This window comes from Notolepis coatsorum (genome assembly GCF_963971535.1).
Source record: "Notolepis coatsorum genome assembly, chromosome: 3".
Classification (NCBI taxonomy): Eukaryota; Metazoa; Chordata; class Actinopteri; order Aulopiformes; family Paralepididae; genus Notolepis; species Notolepis coatsorum.
Genome location: NC_140167.1, coordinates 196,429,321 through 196,453,283, shown reverse-complemented (window position 1 = coordinate 196,453,283; position 23,963 = coordinate 196,429,321). Strand labels below are relative to the sequence as shown.

The 23,963-nt window shown below is 44.1% G+C and overlaps 2 protein-coding genes across 2 annotated transcripts in view; both read left to right on the top strand.

Annotated features, from left to right (window-relative positions):
• LOC311225095 (uncharacterized protein) overlaps nucleotides 1-23,013 on the top strand; it is a gene marked incomplete at its 5' end in the record, with an annotated part of 40,142 nt that extends 17,129 nt beyond the window's left edge. Inside the window, 7 exons of the mRNA XM_084310300.1 lie at nucleotides 900-1,129; nucleotides 10,122-10,188; nucleotides 16,769-16,971; nucleotides 21,751-21,856; nucleotides 21,958-22,031; nucleotides 22,174-22,178; nucleotides 22,628-23,013. Of these exons, the coding sequence (XP_084166426.1) occupies nucleotides 900-1,129; nucleotides 10,122-10,188; nucleotides 16,769-16,971; nucleotides 21,751-21,856; nucleotides 21,958-22,031; nucleotides 22,174-22,178; nucleotides 22,628-22,847 (905 nt within the window). The 3' untranslated portion in view covers nucleotides 22,848-23,013. The remainder of the gene's footprint in view (nucleotides 1-899; nucleotides 1,130-10,121; nucleotides 10,189-16,768; nucleotides 16,972-21,750; nucleotides 21,857-21,957; nucleotides 22,032-22,173; nucleotides 22,179-22,627) is intronic.
• The window catches only part of LOC311226124 (uncharacterized protein), a gene marked incomplete at both ends in the record, with an annotated part of 109,877 nt that overhangs the window by 60,521 nt on the left and 25,393 nt on the right, over nucleotides 1-23,963 (top strand). The window lies entirely within an intron of this gene.

Sequence of the window (23,963 nt, the reverse complement as noted above, 5' to 3'; positions counted from 1 at the left end):
ATACATGCAGTCTGCACAAGGACAACAGGGCAGTTTAGCATCACGGTGTATTTTCAAAGTGTCTTGCGTGACGTTTGTAGAGTTCTTTTTCATCTATGTACTACCTTGTTTGTTGTCGCTCATTAGTTTTAACCAGCTGTCACCCTGAATTCTGTACAGCATCAGCCTAAATGCCGGTGTTGTGTGAATGAAGCATCCCCCTCCCGAAGGCCACTGGTGCTATATTTCCACCATTAAGCCTGGCATTCCTGTTATGTCTAAGCCTGTCTTCACTGTCCCCATTACATAACCCCCGCTGCGTCGTCCCCCGACAGACCAAGCAGTGCTTCCCCAACATGTCAGCCACCGGTGTCCAGTATCGGTGATAAGTCCTGGTAAACACACTCTTCCCCACGGCGTTCTGTTGCCTTAAGCCTGTAGCTTTGCTCCCTCTCCACCCCGCGGCGTCTCTGGCAGAGCTAAAGCGTCGTTCATTAGCAGGCTCGATGTGGTTATTATGTGGGGGTGTTGCATTTATAAAGCTGATGTAAAATCAGAGCCACTGGGGCACGGCCTTGCTAAAACAAGCGGGCACCGGCCACCGCAGTGTCCGCAGAGTAGGAGATTGAATCAGGAGATGGGAGAGGTAATCTCATTTGGGGGCTCCATTTTGTATGTAAGCTGCTAGTGGAGTGTGGCCTGATGGCTTTGTGAGTCATCGGTGTGGTTGGACTGTGGTGGGCTCTCGGCACAGTCACCCCGGACCAGACGCTGGACTCGTCCCGTCCGTGTCCTGGCTGGAGCGGGTGGTGGCGGCTGGGGTGGTGCGTTACTCTTGCAGCTCTTCCAAACCACAGGGATCATGGAGGGAGGAATAATGATGCTGAACGTCGTAACAACACTGAATACTTCTCTTACAGTGGACAAGACCAAACCTAAGGCCAGCGCACGCAGCCATCCCGCCCAACCGCCGTTGATTAATGGGGAAGCGTGCCGGCTACCTGCGAGCGGCAGGGCAACTAGCACAAACAGCTACCGGACGCAGTGTGAGAGACAGGACCAGAGCATCCAGGAGCTCGGGAGCCTCCTGGATGCCACTAACGGCAAGCTTGAGGCCATCACTGTGGTCCTTCGGCATGCCCAGGCTCAGGTAAGAATCCTGTTCTGAACCCTCGTTTAACTAGGCAGACTCCTGTTCTGAACCCCTATTTAACTAGGCAGACTGACTTGACCTTTATTTAACTAGGCAGACCTCTGTTCTCAACCCCTATTTAACTAGGCAGACTGACTTTAACTCGACAAACATAACTGTAACTGAGGGGTACAATTCCCTGACTGTATTGAATAAGTATGGTATCATTAAACCACTACTGAGTTATGTACATTACTACTGGCCATACAGTACACATGTATATGAGATGAACACCCCCACAATAACACGGCTTCACAAGAAATACTGTTTAGAAGAATATTTATTAGCAGCACGAAGATTATCTTACATTACTTATCAAGATTGAGAGTTGCGCTTGTAAGGCGAAGAATGTGCATGAATAGGTCAAGAGCGTAAGTCCATGAGCATATTACGCAGGAGATAATTAATACCACCTGTATCATAAGAATTATATATGGTACACTAGGTCCGCTGGAGATACTAAAAGGGTCCCTCCGGTTGTAGGCCAGCAGGGGGGAGGATTTGTCGGTAGCGAAAGTCTGGGTCAACGAGGAATAAGGAGACTCCAGGTACAGGAGACAATGCAATAATCCCTTGATCCGTAGACAAACGACAGCTATTCTCCGGTATGCAGTGCCGCATGGAGGAAAGCTAGCCAGCCTCAGGGGTCCTAGAGGCGGGCTCGACGGTGCTCCTCACAGGGTAAATCCCACACAGCAGTGGGTGTAGACGATTCTCCGCTCCAACAGCTACAGGACCAAAGCAAATATAATCCAGCCGAAAAGGGCTCGGTAGTCGTCGGGTAGGTTATCCAGTGTACATATCCACACGGTTCTCGCCTAGGGCTCCTCGGATGACGGCACCAGGTTAGGCCGCCCAGCCTGGATAAGCACACTAGCTTGGTACGATGAAACGTTGGTAATGCTGGTCACTGTAGAACGGTAGCCGCACGATACACTACATAATAGACTATTACTTAATAATAGAATAGGTCGAACTCGACGATACAGCGTTAAACTCTGACACTTCAGCTATCAATTCGCACGCGGTCTCAAGGCTCTATTTTGGGGCAAAACGGGCCCACTTCACAGCACGTTGTATCGTGGTGTGAGGCTTCAACTTATTGGGGTAACATACTGCTGTATTCACCTGCGCCGTATTTATACGTAAGGTGAACAATCTAGTACCAGCCTTATTTCTGTCTCGTATTCTTGCGCAGAACCGGGCATGTTCAGGCATGTCTTAGCGGTGACTTTGAACTAGACATTGGGGGGTATGGCCGTGGCGCCTAGGGGATCGCTTCCAATAGGAGAACGAGTATTATGGTCTGTCCTGTACCAGGTAAAGGGATATTCTGTGTATATGTACAAAGAATATACAAGGGATATCAAACGATATACAAATATTATACATGGGATCTCAGGCAATAAATATATATATTCGGTTTAATCTGACCCTTTGTAACAGTAACCCTTATTTAATTACGCAGACTGACTTAACTACATGTAGGCAGACTGACAAAGAACATGTTGTTATTGACCGCAACAACATTGGGGGTGTAATGGTGTAAAAAATAAAATAAAAAATTTAATCAGCAATCAGGCCTTTTTTAAACTTCTGGTGGCGTAATCTTTCATAGACTTCCAGCGGAGAGTGGGGTGATCTGAGAAGTCCAGTGTATTGATTGATGTGTTTGTTTTGAGTGTATTGATATGGATTGTTGTAGTAGTTTGTTTTTGAGTGTATTGATATGGAAGTTTCTAGTTGTGTTTTGTTTTTGAGTGTATTGATATGGAAGTTTCTAGTTGTGTTTGTTTTTGAGTGTATTGATATGGAAGTTTCTAGTTGTGTTTGTTTTAGAGTGTATTGATATGGATGTTGCAATTAGTTATTTGTTTTGATGGCCGTCTGATATTGATGGACTCCCAGGAACACCCTGAGGGATTATCCTCCCCACAGCATCATGTCAGTGACTCTCCTCTCACCCCACCCAAACCACCACCAGCCCAGTATTTGTTTTCTCTTCATGCATGTCTGTCGAAAGTTAAAATGAGATAAGCCTAATGTATTGCTAAATGTCACTGCGATGTTGCTTGCAGCTCTGAATACTTGTTTTACCCATATACCAGTAAGATCACCATGGGTACTGTGGAATAATATATTGATTCCCAGTACCTGTCATAGTGTCCTCGTTGTTCCATTATTCACTGTCTATGGAGCTGCGACAGGATGTGTCCCTTGTCATCACTAGAATCATACGTCTCTGGTGTACAGCTTAAGGGTTAACTTGTTCATATTTACAAACCGAGCTGTACAGTAGTATAGAAATAACATGAACATTCTATTTTAGGTAGATCTTCCCTTTTTTTAATTACCATTATTACCCCAATACAGGATTGGTATTAGATTTCAGCTGCCATTTTGGAATCCTAATGAAGCTGTATGTTGGTTACTGGGAGGAGCTTGTACACTGGTCCTATCTCTGTCAGACTTGGCCTGATACGTTGGCGCTGGGGTGGACTCGATGTCTACCAGGCCGTTCCCCCAGAGGCTGATGGGAACTCACCATCATTCTTCTGAAATGCCTCCTCCTGGCCCTTATCTCACGAGGCTGCCACTAAGGCTCCAGACCCAGTTCCTGACAAACACCAGACACCCTCTCCAATGTGCATTGATGAGTGTGAGAAGTTCCCTGCTATATGCACATGTAGGGCATACAATATGCACGGGATACAGTAGTGCAGTATTCACAGTAAAGTATCCACAATACACAGTAGCGCAGTATACAGTATGTGAGTGTGAGAACATCCCTCCTACCGTATATGTAATGGGAATGATCCCTGCTATATGTACATACTAATAAGATACCTTATGCACATGTAAGAAGATACCTGCTATATGCACATGTAAGAAGATACCTTATGCACATGTAAGAAGATACCTGCTATATGCACATGTAATAGGATCCCTGCTACAGTATATGCTAGGGCTGACCTCGACTAAGGATTTTTATAGTCGACTTTGATTGGCAGAAATTTGTCGACTACGGCTCCTTTCTATCGATTATTCGACTAATTGGGGTCAGCCCTAGTATATGCACATGTACAGTAAGAAGATCCCTGCTATATGCACATGTGAGAAGATCCCTGCTATATGCACATGTGAGAAGATCCCTGCTATATGCACATGTGAGTGAATGGGATTTTTTTTTTTTATTTAAAATGGACACCACAGCTACAGTACATTGGACCAGCCACAGTGGACAGACCAGATGCGTTGTTTTGCGTGTTTATGTAAGAAGATCCCTTCTACAGTATGCACATGTAAGAAGATCCCTGCCATATGCACATATACTGTAGAACTCTATGTTCCTTTTGGATTCACTACAGGATGACACGCCCCACTCAGCCACCTCATGCATACACACTATGAGAGAGTGGTCTCTAAGCTTATAGTAAATAATGACCCTGCCTGTGCCCAGCTTACTATGAGCCAGTAGTATATATGTACATAGTAACGGGCACTGTAGGAATTCTCACCTGCTTCAGGAACTAAAGACTGTTTTTACACTAAGTTATTCTCAAGCCATCCAGTAGGAGTTGGGAGTATCGGCTCCATTCTGAAAAAGATTAATTCTCTGCTTAATACTCTTGTGGTGTTTTATATGTTTCCCCCCTTGACCTTCTTGGGAACCATTACCTGTTGTACTGTATCTTGATTGCACATTCCATGGATTCAGACATTGGAAAGCAATCACTAACTGGTTTTGGAATAGGTCAGTTCAGAGAGAGTTGACTGATGGATAGCAGTCATATCACAACAGAAGGATGGAACATGGATGCTCTAAATCCCGGCCAGGGCAATATGACACCCACTTTTCGCAGGACTCATTACATTCACACACACGGTGTGATATCAGTCCAGTCACTAATAGTTTAGGCATATCCTTCTGTTGTGGAGGAAGGATTGTTATAGTCCTTCTGTTTACATTTAGTCATTTAGCTTTTTATCTAAAGTGACTTACAAATTGTGAACAAGTCAGCAGGAGGGGTGCAGCTCTGGCAGTTATGGGTAAGTGGTATTGTTTGTCAAACAATGTTGAACTTGAGTGCTAAACTCTTGCGTACATAGTAGTATAGACATGTTAACATAGTAGGTAGTAGTATAGGGATAGTAGCATAGTACACAGTAGATGGTAGTTTAGATATATTAACGTAGTAGTATAGGATAGTAGCATAGTAGATAGTACTATAGACACATTAACATAGTAGGTATAGTACACAGTAAATAGTAGTATAGGGATAGTAGCAAAGTACATAATGGTGAAAGACCAAGAAGGTTTTTTGTTAAGGAATGGTTGTGAAAGCCCTGTTTTGGTGAACAGGTTGTGAAAGTTCTTCTGTTTTGGTGGACGGGTTGTTTAAGTTCTTGTTTTGGTGGACTGGGTGTAAAAGTCCTTCTGTTTTGGTGGAGGGGTTGTGAAAGTCATTTTTATTTTTGTGGACGGGTTGTAAAAGTCCTTCTGTTTTGGTGGAAGGGTTGTGAAGCCAGAAGACGTTTCTTCCCCCTCTGTGATGCTAAAGTCTCCGCCCCTTCATCCTCCAGCACAGTGACAACAACCAACCACTCTGAAAACATGCTCTTGTTTAAAGCCCCAATCCATGATCCAAATCAAAAGGAAGCCATGGCGCACAGAAATTTATAGGAATGGGAACACATTTTCGAGTTGATTGACTGAACTCTTAATTCAAGGACTAATGTTAGAAAACGGGTATAAATATAATTACAAATATGATTTATAATTTTTAGAATGACATTTGCTGTATTTTGTGACTGGTTTGTTTATCTTTGTAATGTTTGTAAACACTGGAGTAAGTGGAGGCGTAGAAAGTTTATAAAAATCACAGATCCACTTTTTGTGATGCATGAAATGATGTTGTGGATGCATGTGTAGCTCAGTCGGCACTGTGTCCAGAACTGGAATCTAGTATCCACCCACAACACCAAGAATAGGAGGCTGGACGTTGCCATCGCGGTGTGAGAATGTCCCAGCCGTTGCCTTGATATGATTAGAGAGAGCAGTGTTTCTTATCACCTGTTTAGATGAGCCTGTCAACACTGGACACGGATTGCCATATATTCTCTAGAAGCAGAGAAAGTTTCAATTGCAGGGTTGAGATATAGTCGTGTTTATTAGCTGTGACCAGTAGCTCTATATCTCACTTGGTTGGTCGGTCCACAAAAGTGTCCCTACCCACTAGCAGTCACAGTTTTCACCTTAGGAGGCAGGAATTTAGCATGGATGCTGTGTGTGTGTGCACGCTATTACAAAGTCTCACTTGTTTGTATATAGACCATTATCATAGTTGTGTGTCTCTCAGAAGGCTTCACAGGCTGAACACGAACCCTAACCCTCACATGAAGATCACAATGAAACATCCCTCATGATGACAACTCTCACACATACAATGCATCTTTATCCAGTGTATACATTAAGACCTTCACCCAGATGATCAGAATGATTCATTTACCATATTCCCTCTTTGCTCTCTGGTTCCTTTTTTTAATAATATGCATTTAACATCTCCTGACTATTGGAACCTGATAATTTACTGCCCATCAAACCTACCATGGAGAGTTATTCTACATCTTACACAAGCTCATCTTTAAGTACATTATGCTTTCTTTGCATGAGGCTGGATATACTGCACAATTACATGGGGGGGGTTTGCCATAGAGCTGGGCGATTAATCTAATTTTAATTACGATTTTGACTTCCCACGATCATGAAAACAAGATCATTGAGAGAAAACGGTTGTCGGGTGCCGTGTTGGTCTCATTTTGTGTTGTAAATGCAGCACACCCTTCCTTCACAACGGTGCACTACCCCCCCTCCCCCCAAGCCCAAACAGTTGAGTTAAGAGGGAGCCACAGCACGTTTCTCAGTTTTTTTTTAAATGTTTTTGGTAACTTGTAGAAGATGACAGCCTTTGGTCGAGAAGAAAGGCGAGACAAATTCAGTCGTTCTCGAAACACGGGAGTCGGGACTTGGAACAAGCTAAAATGCTGTGCAAGATGTGTTACACGGTCGTGGTAGCCCCTTTCGGTTCTGTGATGCACGGCAACAGGGTTGGACGAGTGAATACACCATCCCTTATACCTTCATAGAAAAACCCACAATTAACTCTATCTTGCTCTTTATCAAAACGCTCGTCGTACAAGTATCGCAGAGAAATGTCAAGTTACTCACAGTTGCACTAGGATTTTGGACAGACAAACGCTAGGGTTTGAAAGCTAGTTGTTGCTAATAAACATTAAAAAAAAATATTATAAACTGGTCATCACTGCTTTATTTCCAGCTTTCGGTGCCTGATGCGCATGCGCTGTGATCGCTGTATATTTATTTGTGATCACAGCGCATGTGCATCAGGCACCCAAAGCAGTGTTGGTCAGTTTATAAAAATTATTAAAAATAATTATTAGCAACACCGAGCTTTGAAACCCTCGTGCAACTGTGAGTACCTTTGAAATTTCTCTGCGATACTTGTACAACGAGCGTTTTGATAGAGAAAAGCTAGACTGAGTTAATTGTGGGATTTTTCTATGAAGGTATAATGGACCGTGTATTCACTCAACCCTGCTGGTGTGCATCACAGACCCGAAAGGGGCTACGGTCGTGGCTGCACCACCAAGTGCACCACCAGTGTTTAAAGTTGAATATTTAAAACATCGTAATCCAGCTCAACATATAAAGTTGATGCCAGTTATACAACCCAGCACAGGATCTCTTCCAGGCAGACGATGGTGTCTGGTGTCTGAGAGGTGGCGAAAGCGTTGCCCGGAATCACCATAGTGCTTGTCCCGCCTACTTTTAAGATTCGATTGATCAGGCAGGTGATGGAAGTCTATACAGTCATCTTACTGTTGGCTCAGTGACAAATTACAATGCAGTATTTTCATCCTCCGGTGTGAGGCTCAGCTTTCCCCTGAGTGAATACAGATGACGTCTGATAAGATCATTAGCCTGTCCGTGCCGCCTCCTCTAAATGACAGTAATGCCGGGGTCTGTGCTGGCTCACCAGTACAAACACCCTGCTTCACACACAATCCGAATCATGTCATAACACTGAGTCATTTCAAATACACGGATTATACTAATGAATAGGGGTGGGGGGGAAATCGATACAGCTATATATTGCAATATTTTATATATATATATTTTTTCTTATTATATATATTGTATATATATATTTAAGATATATACTTTGCATAAATAGAATCATTAGTATAATCCCTCTATTTTAAATGACTGTTATAACAGGGTTATTGTACAGTGTGGTTATTAGTGGGCATTACTGTCATTTACATGATTGGAATGAGGTGAACAGACCGAAAACGTTATCTTATTGGATAAAACAAATTATGTATATATTTCTTTTATTGCAGATGTTTACAACGTTTTCCATTGGGGTAAACTGTAATAAATCTCAATATCGTGATATTACAATATCATGATAATATCGTATCACGGGTGATTCCCACCCCTACCAATGAAGCCTTTACTAAAGCAGTGCAGCAGAATGTAAGCCTGTCCAACCAAGCGGAGCATGATTTAGTGTGTTTTGGAGGATGGGTGTTGGGGGGGGGATGGTGCCGGGTGGTAATAAAGCCTCTCCTGGGAAGGTCACCGCACGGAGTGGAAGTCCTGCTCTAATGTCACCCAGCCCTGTACTCCTGCACATTGGATTTTATCTCCCGTTTGTTTCCACGGCTGCTTCAAGTCTTAAAGTGACCTCTGTTCAACGGTGAGGAGGCCCCACCCTCTGCGCACTGCAGCCTGCCCCTCTTTCAGAGAGAATACGGTAGAGCACTCGACACAGTCACCGGGAGCCAATGGAGCGGCTTTTTCAGTCCTGCCTCAGATGTAGTCAGAGCACAGTCTCGGAGGGGGTGCGCGGACAGAGGTGGTGCATCCACCTGGGGCTGCTGTGTGTGTGTCCTGGCATACCAGGCCTCCATAGCTAGGGGGAGACTCCAGCACCTGAGCCCCCGGGCTGAGGCTGGACCATGGGCTGTTCGGGCAGCAGAGTGTGCCTTGGTGCTCCCTGCACTGGAGAGAGGGTAACCGGCTTCTCCATTGTTCTTCTCTGCAGTGAGGAATATATCCTGGCCGGGGCAAAGAAGGGTCAGAGTAGCAATTCATCTTGAGTGTTGTTACTGCTAATGGATTAGTGAAGTGGTCTTTTGGCTTTTCGTCTGTTTGGCTTCACTATCTGTGTGTAGCTTCTGTTGCAGCATTGTACAGACTGTGTATTGTGCAGGCTATGCCATGGATGTGGAGGACTGTTTGTCTGTGGTGTATATATTGATCTGTTGTGCTTGTGGAGTTGGGTATGAGACGGAGGCGGTAGAGACTGTTTTGGGAGAATCTCTGTCGGTTTTGGGAGGTAAGAACACTGCAGCTGCAGGGCTGGCTGGCTCCTCTCCACTGCAAAACCAACTTAGACAGAGGCAGAAGGGGAAGTACAGAGAAAGGATCTTAAAAGAAGGGAAGGTAGCATGTGCGTTTCAAACTATAGTTGATCTGCTTAGTTTTAATGTTGTTTTTTTGTCTTCCTCTCTTGCCATCAGTGGGGATTTCTCTTGTAAACAATGCTTTGACAAGTGTATGAGATGGTATTTTTCAGAATTCCAACAATGTCGTGTTCATGATGCCTCACGGGGGACGGGGAGGTGACTGGAGGGAGTTTCCATTCTGAGAGTTGTCGTTCATCAGTGTTTCCCTTTCTTAAGAATGAATAACATTGAAATTCCATTTGAATCATGATGTTGTTAAAACCCAAGCCTGTTGCTGCAAGAGAACAAAGTCCTAAAAATACCAACGTCTTATCAAGTTAGTTTTTTATTTGTCACGTGTGCATCACCATGACTGTGTGTATGACTGAACATGTATGTTTGTGTGTTTCCTCAGCGTGATGATGCCACAAGGCAGTGCAGGAAGCTGTCCCAGGAGCTGGTGAACCTGCGAGGAGAGCTGGGTAAGTCACCTCAAGCCACTCACCTTAATACCGTGTTGTTGACACTAGCTATCACCAAAGCTCACACTACTACCCAGATAGATGGGACCTGCTCTCAGACCCACTCTCTGCTGTTTGCCTTGCCCCCTAATTGCCCACTTGGCAAAGGGTTCAGTGACTCAGTCCATCTGCAAGAACCACTAAACACACTAGTAGCCACACAGACTGCTGAGCTCTAGTGTGATTTGAGTTAATCCTTTAGATTGAAGGAGGGAGGGTTTGAAGGTAATATTTTGACTGTCAAAGAGGTGTTCACTACTATCACTACTACTACTACTACTACTACTACTACTACCACTACTACTATCACTACTACTACTATTACTATTACTACTACTACTATTACTACTACTACTACTACTACTACTACTACCACTACTACTATCACTACTACTACTACTACTACTACTACAATTACAAAAATACATCACCAGTCTCCCGGTCTGCTACCTCCTCTACTAAGGATTACAGTACATGCCCATCTGCAGAGGGGTGTGTGTATGTGTTTTAGTTGTATGGGTCTCTCTGTGGAATAGTGGTGTCAGCCCAAACCACCTGAGGCTTTTGTGAGGGCTCCCGAGACAATGACACACCCTATATACCCCTCAAATACACTCTCGCTGAATAGTCATGCATGCATGGATAGGTGCATATATACACACACATTCGCACACGCACACCAGAACTCTTTACCACACACGGAATGGCTTTGGAGCAGCCTCAATCTCTAATCTCACTGAGGCAGTGGTGGGGTGGCTCCACCCCTAGCCCATGTTTATGGCCAAACGCACCTCAGCCTTGGGACTTACACATGACTTGTCTTTACCACTGAACTCCACATTCTTTAGCACATTCTTCAAGCTAAGGAGGACAGTTTAAGACCCAACAACAGTTTTAAGACCCACAGAGACCTCCGATGAAGATTGGTACAAGAGGTGGGGACGTCCAGAAGGCGAACAGTGTGTTCTTCCGAGCCCATGTGAGCTTGTTCCCCCAATGATGTCACGCCATCCACCGCAGCTAATTAGTCTCTGCATCGTCTGTTTGGACCACAGCCAATTATTGTGATATACAACCCCTGATATTATTACTACTCCTCACAGTGTAGATTCCAGATGCGTTAAGAGGTTCTGCCTCCAGGAGCAGGATCCGGTACACATCCAAAACCACCTCACACCATCTCCCTGGCTAGAAGCCAAAACACAACTACCCTTTTCACATGCGATATAGGTTGAGCTTTCCATCCCCAAATCAGCCACGGCATCTTCTGGTGTGATGGATTTGGGCTGGGAAATGTGACCGTATCCCCCTGTTACACATGGCTGAGGAATGCAGAGCTCCATTCCGCCTGATGGATGGTCTCTTATGTTAGTCTAGTTTGGCCTCCGTTACCGGGTCTGCTTTTGTTTTTAGGCTAGATACAGTAGGTGAGTCTGCAGCTGCACACACGGTCCAAGTGCAGGCTTTCCTTGGATGTAAACGGAAGGATTATGCAGTCAGTGAAGACATCTACATGCCCGGCTGCAAGTGGAGGGATTGTCCCGCCAGCCTGCCTGAGAAGCAGTCAACACTGTTGGATTAACTTAATGTGTGGAAAATTACAATCCTTTTTGAAGTTTCAAACGGATCGGTGCTACTATGGGTATGGGGTCCATGGCACTAGATTTAAAGAGGTTCTTTGTGATTTCATGTGAAAAACACCATTTTACAGATTTGTGTTTATGACCATTCGTTTCTTTTGTCGGGTAGGACAGTCTAGAAGAAACGGCTCCTCGTTTCTGATGGTCCTCCATCGCTGCATCATGGTCAGGAACGATCTAGTCTTTGACCAGATGCTAAATTGAAGGGCTAGGCTTTGTTTTTACGACGCGTAGTCTGCATTATTTATCACGCTCTGAGCAGTGGATATTTGAGAACTTTGTGTGAGAATATTCATATTTGATAACTGCTGGATTCAGTATCTTAATGCCCATCCCTGCCCGGTTCTAAATGAAGAGCTACCTGTATTCCTTGGAATGGAAATCACCTGCTCCAAATTGCACCTGCTTCACATTTCACCTGCTCCACATGGTGACAGTGCAGACTCCCTTGTACACAGCAGTCACTCGTATGTGGAAATGTGCACTGGCAGGCAACACCAGCCGCTGGCACATTGATTGGCATTGTGCACACAGGCGGTCGCATCGGATACACGTGTCTTATTGGGTCATGGAATAGACGATTGAAACAGCTTTGACGGTCCAGGACTCGGACACAACAGCAGGTTCCACTTAACTCTAATTTACAGATGGCAAACTACCAATTGTGGCAAGCAGAGATTATGATCCGATATTTTGAAAGTGTTGTGAAGTGATTGCCTTATCTTTTTAAAATGCAGTGTCGTTGGCATTGCCATGCAAATGTACGAGGCAGTTCCCCCTCAATATGAACATTTAGCAGCAACGGGTTTGCCTCGAGTTGGATTTTGCTGAATAATTTCTCAAAGTAATGATCTGACCCCTTGCACAAGCAGTTATCTGACCCCTTTGCACAAGCGGGTATCTGACCCCTTTGCACAAGCAGGTATCTGACCCCTTGCACAAGCAGTTAAGTACTTTTCATGTGGCCCTTATTCGACTCTTGCATTGGCTTCAAAGTCACTGAACCTTTATATAATTCACAGTTGCTCTCTCCTCTAGTGTTGTCTTTACCCACAGCAGTGCTCTGTTTCTGTTGAATAACAATAATAATTTCCCAATCCAGGATATCTTACCATTTTGATTATAGATGAGGCACATATACATTCTGGAAGAGTTTGAGCATCATAATAATAAAGAAATATATATATATATTAGTCCTATCAATCGATTAAAATATTTAATCTGATTAATCGCATGGTTGTCCATAGTTAACTCGCGATTAATCAAAAATGAATGGCATTTTTTCTTTTCTAAATCTACCTTAAACAGATATCAACATGAGTCAACAAATGCTTGCTTTATGCAGCCATTTAACACAAAAGGATGACCCGTATGCATTGCAAATTTGCATCAAATTCAAAACAGAGTGATGCATAAAATAACTTAAGAAAATAATAATTTAAAACGATAATATACCTGAGTGAAGTCTAGTAAAAAAGAAAAATACAAAAAAATACATAATTTTTTTCTAAAACGTTAATCGTGCGTTAAAATAATAGTGCCGTTAACAGAATTGTTAACCCTTGGGAGTCGAAAGTCATGTTTGCACCCGTGGGCGGAGAACAAAAGGATTTAGAATTTCTCCCAAATGCTCAGAAAGTACCTATTTAGAAAAATTACATTTTCGAGTGCTTTGAGATGTTCTATATATTTCTCCTTACTTGCTAAACTTTTTTTTTATCCACTTTTTCTCCTTTAGTTTTTTTCTCCCATCCCAATTTAGTCGTGCCAATTCCCCCCTGTCTTGATCATTGCTCGCATGTGCCCCCCACTGGTCGGTCCCCTCCGATACATGCGGAGTCAGCCAACCACATCTTTTCACCTGCCAGCGCGGACTCTCATTGGCGAGGTGTAACGTGTGGGAGGCTCACACTACCCTCGCCATCTCCTGTCCTTGCTGTGCAGACGCCCTGACCGACCTGTAGGAGTCGCTGTTTACAACGACCAGATTACCACCCATCGACCCCCCCTCCCGCTGACTCTGCCAATTGAGTCAGTATGACGGCCGGCCCAAGCCGGAGGCAACGCTGACAGCCGGATTCGATACCGGTGTCTCTCGCGTTGGTGACGAGCGCTTGGACCGCTGCGCCACCCAGCCGCCCTTACTTGCTAAACTTGTAAATACGTTTAATTCTTGCTAGATGGTATGATTGTAATTATTTCCGTTTGCCAGAACTACATCGCGCCAAGAAACGCACATACGCACACACAGAAGAGAAGAGCGGTGTGTGCGCTGTGAAAAGGTGTTGGACCCCTCAGAGGTGAGAGGTATCAGCGCCTACCCCCCATCCAAATTCTAAACAGATTGGCTTTTCATAATATGTATGAATTATCTCTTGCAATAATATCCACGGGACTCGACTTTTTGCAGTCGTTGTGTATGTGTGTCACCAACACACGCCAACTATCTCCTGTGTGGGGACCCGCGGACATTCTCTCACAGTTGATGGAGAGAAAAAAAGCAATAGCTTACATACTTTTCCGGACTGATCATCTGAGCTCCTCTCCAGTTGAACTGCTACTGTGTTTAAATCCAAATAATCCTCTGCCATTGTTGTAACATGTCATCTGTTCTCTAGTATTCAGTCTTGTGAAGTTAAATCCCCTCTAGAAGTGAAACTGAAACTTACCAAGCCTATAAGTTGTTAAAGGGGCACTAGGCAATTCATTTACTCAGTGAATGCCACCAGTATCACTGACTACCACGGCAAGCCTATAGAAAATTATTCTATTTAATAATTATTATTATTATAAGTCCCTCTCTCTGTCTATATCTCTCTATCTCTCTTAGGGCTGGGCGATATGGCCAAAAATGATATTGCGATAACGATATCGATAACAATATCATATCACGCGATATCGATAATTATCGATATTTTTATAATTATAAAAGTGTTGCATCCCCTCACACACTCCAGTTCTCAGTCTGCAGCTGGTTTGAAAGCGAAAGTAAACAGGCGTCTCTGCTGGCTGTGGCTCCAGGGGAGTTGAACAGTTCTGGCTCTGCTAGTTTCTTTTCTATCTTTTGGCGCTTTTTTGGTGGACAAACCACTGCACATGTGCACCGTGCCTCATGACTGGAGACTAGCTCTGCTAGCACACATAGCCTACCGTGTACAGACTGTTTCAAACTGTATTTTACATTGGAAAGCAAACAAAATAAATGGACGAGAGAAATAAATCTCAATTTGGTCAGTATTGTCATTTGGACAAGCAAAGCCATTACTTTAAGTTGCAGGCAAGAATGTATGTCTACTGTCTCTGGGTTTAACAAAAACAAAAAAAATCTATAATTTTTCGATCTTTTTTTTTATATATCAATTATTAAAATATATCACGATAATTATCGTTATATCGCCCAGCCCTAGCTCTCTCTCTCTCTCTCTCTCTCTCTCTCTCTCTCTCTCTCTCTCTCTCTCTCTCTCTTATATTATATTACTATACTATTATATATCTATATATATATATATATATATATCTAATGTATTCAGGTAAACCTCTATCTAGTGTGTGTACATGGCATCAAATCAAAGTGTGTCGCTGTAGGCCTGCCTGGGCCCAGTCATTGGAATAACAGAATGAACAACAGACTATAAACTGGGCCTTTGTTCCAGGTGTGAATTGGTCTAGTGACATTGACATCACATTGCATTCTGGGAGGGAGTGTAGTTCTCTTATCAAATAGCTGGAATTCACTGAATCCTTTCAAATCCCTGTGTCCCGACTTGGTAAGGATTTTACCAGAATGTTTAATCAATCGGCTCGAATTTTACAATTGATGGCTTATTTTGAAAGTATGAACCTGTAGTTTCATATTATGTAAAAAAATATATAATAATAATAATAATTGTGAAATTTCTTAGGGAGGCGGAGCTCTAGAACTCAGACTCTGGAAGGGTTAACGCGTTAATGACACGCTAACTTTGACAGCCTTAACACTTTGAGTGCCAGCGACGCGCTTTGTCGTTATTTCATGCCCCCCCGTTGAGTGCCGACGACACGAATTGTCTTTTTTTTTTTATTAGCGATCTGAATTCATATTTCATCAACCGAGTCTCCCGTTGGTACAGCAGCCCCTCTAGGAGCTCCGATGGGAAAATACCGCCCCCTATCGTCTATCCCTGTGTAACTGCAGGCCATTCGATTACACTGGTGGATGTGTGGGGGGGGAGCCTACTGGCTCCGAGGGAAGTGATTGTGAGATGGAAAGCAGCCTGGAATATATATTTACAGCAGCCAATAATCGATCAATAAACGTGATCGATATTTGGAATGGCGATCAGGAATTGGAATAATCTTTTTGGAGAACATCTGATCTAAGGTAAGGAATCTGTTACCAGTCTTGGGGTAATCGGAGCTGTTTTGACCTATATCTCAGCGTGTCCCGTATGTGTATGCGTGTGCTGTTGAGGAAATAAGATAATCGATTTCTCCGCTCGCTTCTATAGCGTGCATAAGTACACATATACTATCTATAATCTAGCGTTTATTTGAAAACGATTCATAAATAGGCCGACAAATGACAATGTGTCTAGTGTATTCGAGAATATTCCAATAAATGCCGTTTATGACGGAATCTTTCTATTTTCCTGACATTTTCGAGAAAACGATAGCTTTTCGAAATGCTATAAAAAGGATATGAACAGATTAATTAAAAAAAAAATCCGTTTCGACAATGTTGACTGCAAACCAGTCATTGATAAGCGACGGGCAGATTAACGCTATCATTGAAGTGGGTGGTGGCATTCAACGGGGTAAATAGGAAACGGAGGCCGGCACTGAAAGTGTTAATATATATGTTTACTCCAATGTTTACTCCAATATTTGCCAACATTAACGATGTAAACGAACCTCTTGGACAGTCTGCTCTGCCCACTCCTGCCAGCGCCTGGAGCAAGAGAAGGAGGATGTGCGGGTGGCTCTGCAGGAGGAGCAGGAGAAGCACCAGGAGGACCTGGCTCAGCTGGAGCAGAGGCAGCAGGCCTTCTACCAGGCGGAGTGGGACAGGGTCCACCACACCTACCAGGAGGAGGCCAACAAATGCACGGCTCGGATGGAGCAACAGGTCAGCTGGAATTACTATTTTAATCCTGTATCCCTGTTTTTAAATCCAGTGGCCTGTAATTCAATGAGTTAATGGCGATGTTAAAGGGCACTTCACCAAAAAACAATGCTGATTTATTTTACACACACGCATCCAAAAACTTATTTTGCACACATTTATTTAGTTTTACAGTTATTGAGAGTAAGTAAATTCGTTTGAATATGGCCACCAGTCATGTCAACGGGGACATTGAATCTTGTGTTGTGTTAATTAGGATTCAATCTCACCGATGACCACATTGGTGGCCATATTCAAACTAATTTACTGTCAATAACTTGTCAAAACTAAATGAACGTGTGCAAAACTGTTCAGAGTTTTTGGATGCGTGTGTGGTATTATGTGCAAAATAAATCGACATTGTTTCTTTGGTGAAGTGCCCCTTAAGTGCAGGTAGGTGTAATTACCTGCAGGGACTCTCCTCCACCAGTGTCCTTAACCTGCACCTTGTGCCACATGCCAGCGTGACTCCACCCACCTCAGATGCTGTAGTGCAGAAAGTAAGCGTATCACTGGAGTCAGTGACAGGCGCGCAGTCACCACAGGCGCCTGATAGCCTCCCCCTTGCGAACAAGCTTAATGAATCTGACTGTAGGTTTGAGAAAGAGGTTCCCCCCCGCCCTCTTCCTTCACCCACTCAGCCACAACCTCCATCCCCCCACCCCAGTGCCCCCCCCCCCCTCTGTCAGTGCGAGAGAGGTGAAACGGCTGTTTTCTAGTCAGAATCCCAGGAAGGCGGCCGGCCCGGACTCTGTCTCTCCCTCTGCCCTGAAGCACTGCGCTGACCAGCTCGCACTGGTGTTTACCACCATTTTTAATGCCTCGCTGGAGCTGTGTCACGTCCCAGCATGCTTCAAGGCCTCAACCATCATCCCCGTCCCCAAGAAGGCCAAGGTCACAGGCCTTAATGACTACAGATCTGTCGCCCTGACCTCTGTGGTCATGCAGGTCCTGGAGCGCTTTGTCCTGGCCCACCTGAAGCTCATTACTGATCCTGTGCTGGACCCGCTGCAGTTCGCGTACAGAGCCAACAGATCCACAGAGGATGCTGTGAACATGGCTCTGTGTAACCCAGATTTCAGATTCATAACTATTTAAGTTATAAGAACATAAATAGTTAAGGCTATTATGTAGGAACATAAGTAGTTAATATTATTGGGTATCAAGTCCCTTTGAATTACAGCATTGCCCTTTAATTTGCGTCATGTCGCGACAGCCACGTTTTGCTTTACGGCGCACGCCTTGCCTTACAGCGTCTCAACGTTAGAGTCTCGCGCTGCGCAGATGCAGACACTCATTCCACGGAGAAGCCGCAGCTGATAACGTTGCTGGATAACGAGATGAAATGGGAAATAGCATGATAAAAACAGTTATCAAACAGTTATAAAAGATTCCCCCAGTTGCAAAACCGAAGAAGCGTTGCAGTAAAGTAGCTGTAGCCTGCCGTTTTGGTGAGTTAAATCAATATTGTGTGCTATTCAATTGTCGAGTGTACAAAAATGGTTAGCTTCATGCTACAAGCTAATAACGTTAAAGCTAATTAACGTAGCTTCATTCCGAGTCATACACGAACTGCCCCAAGCTCAATTTGGTGGAAACTAGGAAGGAACCATTTCAGAAGTACTTATAATTGTATTGATATGCTGTACGTTAAGAACAAGGTCTATATACATTTTGATTGTTTTTGAGTTTTATATGATTGGGGAATGTTCCACATGCTAGCGCACTTTAGCATATGATCCCACGTGCTGGGATGAGACGGCCTACTTTAGCTTAGCATAGCTAAAAGTAGCCTGATTATTCATTCTGAAAGCAATGAAAAGATGAAGCGATAAAAGATGGTAAATAGCTTATTTCTGAATGCCTGCTCACAAGCAGGCCAGGTTTTTCTACAGTAGCACCCGTTTCCACCCTGGGAGCAGTTCCAGGAGTCGAGACCACCCATCACCACGTGTGCCCACGAGGGGACGAGGCGGTGTGGCGGACGATGCAAGATGGCGAGCCAACCCACTGTACCTCTGATATAGCTCAAGGCTAATGCCAGCCTGATTCGAATACCCCTGTTGCCCAACTCCTGTTACCTCAACAGTCCGGTAGGATTGAACTGACTGAACACAAGGATATTCCAAGGGCTTCGACCCCGTTCACCTTTTGTTACTTTGATATTGTATTTTGTATTTGATTTAATTTGATATATGGGTATTGATATTCTCCTGTAGGAAGGGAGACTTAAAGGGTAATTACACCCAGTAAGATACTTGAACCACTGATAAGCTACTTGAACCATTGATATTATCCTACAAGAAAGGGAGACGTAAAGGGTAAATACACCCAGTAGGTTATTTTAACTGCTGATGTTCTCTTGTAAAGAGGACGAGTTAATGGGATTCTAGTGTACCCATTGATGACATTGATTATAGTTGAATCACTGATGGTTCTCCTGTAAAGAAAGAAGATTTAAAGGGTAATTTCACCTAATAAGGTATTTGCATTCCCATAACCTAGAATATTCCATTTGGTACTTTTGTTGTTACACCTTCAAAGGAAGAGTTTAAAGGAGCATTTCACCTAGTAAGGTATTTGCGTTCCCTGCACATTTAAAGGTTTAAATTGATATGTTTAAACATTTACCCATTGAAATGATAAACTGAAATAGAGTTTACTGGTGATAAAAGGATACATCCATCCAATATCCAATCTTGAATCTAGCTTTTAGCTAGAGATAACCTCAGACGTCTGAACCAAACCTAATGTGTTGATCTAATCAATCTAGCACCGGTTCCCCGCAGGGCTGCGTCCTGTCCCCACTACTGGTTCTCCCTGTACACCAACAGCTGTGCCTCTCTCCACCCCTCGGTCAAACTCCTGAAATTCGCTGACGACACCACCCTGGTGGGTCTCATCTCCAGGGGGGACGAGTCGGCCTACAGGAGGGAGATCGAGAGGCTGCAGAGCTGGTGCAGCTGCAACAACCTGGAGCTCAATGCTCAAAAGACAGTGGAGATGGTAGTGGACTTCAGGAGGAAAGCAGCCCTGCCCCCTCCCATCATACTGGGAGGCACTCAGGTGGCCTCCGTGGATTCATGCCGATTCCTTGGCATGACCATCTCCCGGGATTTGAAGTGGGAGCTCAACATCACAGGCCTGCTCAAAAAGGCCCAGGGGAGGATGTTCTTCCTCCGGCAGTTGAACAAATACAAACTGCCGAGGACCATGATGGCCCAATTCTACACGGCCATCATTGAGTCCATCCTCACCCACTCCATCATCTCCTGGTTCCCCGCTGCAGTGGCAAAAGATCTCGCCAAGCTGCAGCGGGTGATTCGCTCTGCGGAGAGGGTGATCGGCTGTCCCCTGCCCTCCCTCAGGTCCCTGCACGACTCCAGGGCGCTGAAGAGGGCGAGAAAGATCATGGCCGACTCCTCCCACCCCGGTCACAGCCTCTTCACCCTGCTCCTCTCTGGGAGAAGGCTGAGGATCCCAAAGGCTGTGAAAGCTCGTCACAGACTGAGCTTCTTCCCCGCAGCCGCCAGGCTGATCAATGCCTCAGGTCCCCCCCTCTGCCCCCAAGTGATACTGGCACAATGACACTGACTGCACTGCACTAGTCCTTACTGGAACTCTGCACTTTACACTTTATATATATATATATATATATATTTAAATGATTAATCCTCCACTGCACTGTTTTTTGTCCCGTCTGTGTTGGTGTTTGTCGTTACTGTGAAAAAAGAAATAAAAAATGCATACACTGTAATGCTGCAACAATTACACAAATGGCTTAATAAAGGAATCTGAATCGTCATCGAGTGGCATCCTAACTATTCCCAAGCCAGTTTAGCTCCAAGCCCTGCCCCCATCGTTTTCATTGGCTGCCGCTGAGTTGACCAGTCATTTACCTCCAGCATCATCTTCATCTCTACTACCAGTCATTTACCCCCAGCATCATCTTCATCTCTACTACCACAGTAATTTACCGCTAGTGTTGTCTGGTCATAGTGTTGAGTCATTCTCTCAGCACAAGTTGTGCATTAGCCCTAAAGGTGTTCTTTGTCAGCATTCTGTCTGAGACTCAGTCACTACTGTAGCTGCTGACGCTTGCTTTTTCCCAAGACGTCTGACTCATTGTGATTTTTGGCCTGAATCTTAATTATCCCCTCCACACGTGTTTTTAACACATTCAAAATAAATAACTTTGTTTGGTTTTTTCACCAAATGGTGATGATCAATAAACTACTGAAAATGGCTTAGCAGCATCCCTACACCATTGTCCTCATTGAGAATGTAAGGATCTATGGACGCCCCCCCCCCCCCTTCCCCCCTCACTTGTTTTCATGCATACTGTAGATCACTAGAAGATGTATCATCTTATAATATCAGTTTCACGTTAGCATTTCCTGGATGACAGTGTGGCGAGCTGGGCAATAGCGACCATGATAGGTTCCAGGATTAGGCAACTCAGATGTTGAGGAAGTACAGAGAAGCCCCCCCTCCAGTGGAAGAATGTGAAAAGCGCTCTGGTGACGAGTTCTGCAGGAAAAAATATCTATATAGTCAAAGGCATGCCTCCAAGAGAATGTAGAAAATAATCCTTGAGTGGAGGGGACCTTTAACTACTGTATAATATGCTGAAGGAACATGCCTCTTACTGTATGTCTAATGAGGTGTGTTCTTATCGATAATTTTGCACTCCAGTTGCATTTCATTATATCAAGTAATTGTCCTGTGTTGTGTTTGTTACAGATGAGCGAGCTGAAAGCCAGCCATGAATCCACAAAGCTGGAGCTGGAAGCTGGCCATTCAGAGCACCTGTACTGTGTTAAACAGCAATGTGAAGACTCCCTGGAAGGTGGGTGAACAATACCCATCCTTTGAATGTTTTTTAGGTTTCTGTCCAAAATAAGTAATTTAGGATCTCATGCTGTAAACCTGGACTCTCTCTCTCTCCAGAGCTGAAGAAGGTCCACAGTCAGGAGCTGCAGACTTTGGAACAAACACTGAAGGAGGCAGAAGCCACTCTCACAGTAAGCGGCACCATTTGTTTTAATTGTTTATGTTCTAAAACAATGCTATATCGAGACAACTAGATCATCTTTTCCTAGAACATTATTTTATCTCTTGAGAGGTTTTAAGTGATACGTTGTCTTATTGCAACACTTTCATCAGAAAATGTAAATAAAGTACTAATCGACCACTGGGGGGAAAAAGGGTACATGATGTACGTTATGTTATAGCCATAAGTAATATATTTACGTCTTGTTTAAGTAATGTACTGTATTTATGTTTATCGTCCAAAACAAACACTGACTGGGAGTTGAATCAACAATGAGTGCACTCACCACTAGACTAAGCCATCCACCCACCCTGATACAAACTCAGCAATACTATGATTGTTTATGGTTATGGTAATGGTTAAGATATAAAGTGTTTTACTTGATGTTATTCGTGCTCCTAAGCAACATTTACTTTGTTATTCGTGCTCCTAAGCAACATTTACTTGATGTTATTCGTGCTCCTAAGCAACATTTACTTGATGTTATTCGTGCTCCTAAGCAACATTTACTTGATGATATTCGTGCTCCTAAGCATCATTTACTTGATGTTATTGTCTTCCCCACAGACAACTGTCCATGGAGCAGGTGGGGCTGCACGAGTCCCTCCAGAAGGAGTCCAAGGTCAACAAGCGCCTGTCCATGGAGAACGAGGAGCTGCACTGGAAGCTCCATAATGGAGATCTGAGCAGCCCCTGCAAGGTGTCTCCCAGCTCCCCCTCCCGCTCCCTCAGCTTCCAGTCTCCATGCAACTCCTCCTCTTTCTCCAGCCCGTCCGTCTCGCTTTGATTGGATGGTCATCCTTTTGGATTTTAAGAGCTATATTAGCTGACTTGATTTAGCAACGCAGCACCTTTGGCGACGGCTACTCCAGAGCAGGATGAACACTCTCTGTACAGGTGATTGACTCTACAGACTAGAGGAAACATTTCAATGTTGCACAGAAGCACTTAGTAAAGCAAGCCCCCCCCCCTTGTTCTTGGCCTTTCTCGGCTAAAAATCCTCATTGGGGAAAAAAGGAAATCTCAGGACTTGTATGTAATGAGACACTATTTGTGTTACTTTCTTTGTAGAATGTATTAAAGTAAAATGTATTAAAGTTATATTTTCTGACTTGTGTTTTTGTTCTTTCTGTGCTAAATATTAGAGTGTCAACGTGGAAATACAACTGAATTGATCTGTGGATTTAATCGTCCGTTTTAAGGTTGTTAAATGTATATATAATACTATGGACTAGATTTTAATTGCATATATTAAACACTTGCAGACTTGAGTCGGTCTCATCACATTTGTATTCATATTACACTTTGTAAAAGTATTTTGAATCAAATTTAATAAAACTGATGTCAAAAAGATTTGATATTTGCCACAAAATAAAATCTAATACAATTTGGATTGAAAAGTTATGCCCCTAATAGACGGATGCGTCCTGTTTTGAGATGGTGTTTTTTGGTTCTTGAGTTGTCTCGTGACAGACGGTAGACTTCAGAGCTTCATAAATATAACTTCAACCAACAGTAACTGTTCAGTGAGTTACTGGTGAGTGGGAAAAGTGGAAAAAATGCAGCGAGTCCGTCACCGTGGACCAAAATACGATCTGGGCCTGCATTCCACATACGGAGTCTATTAGCAGCTCAGCCTGGCACTCTGCTCAGCTGTAGACCACATCCCCTGGCTCCTCTGTGGGACACACAACCAGAGCAGCTCAGCCTGGCACTCTGCTCAGCTGTAGACCACATCCCCTGGCTCCTCTGTGGGACACACAACCAGAGCAGCTCAGCCTGGCACTCTGCTCAGCTGTAGACCACATCCCCTGGCTCCTCTGTGGGACACACAACCAGAGCAGCTCAGCCTGGCACTCTGCTCAGCTGTAGACCACATCCCCTGGCTCCTCTGTGGGACACA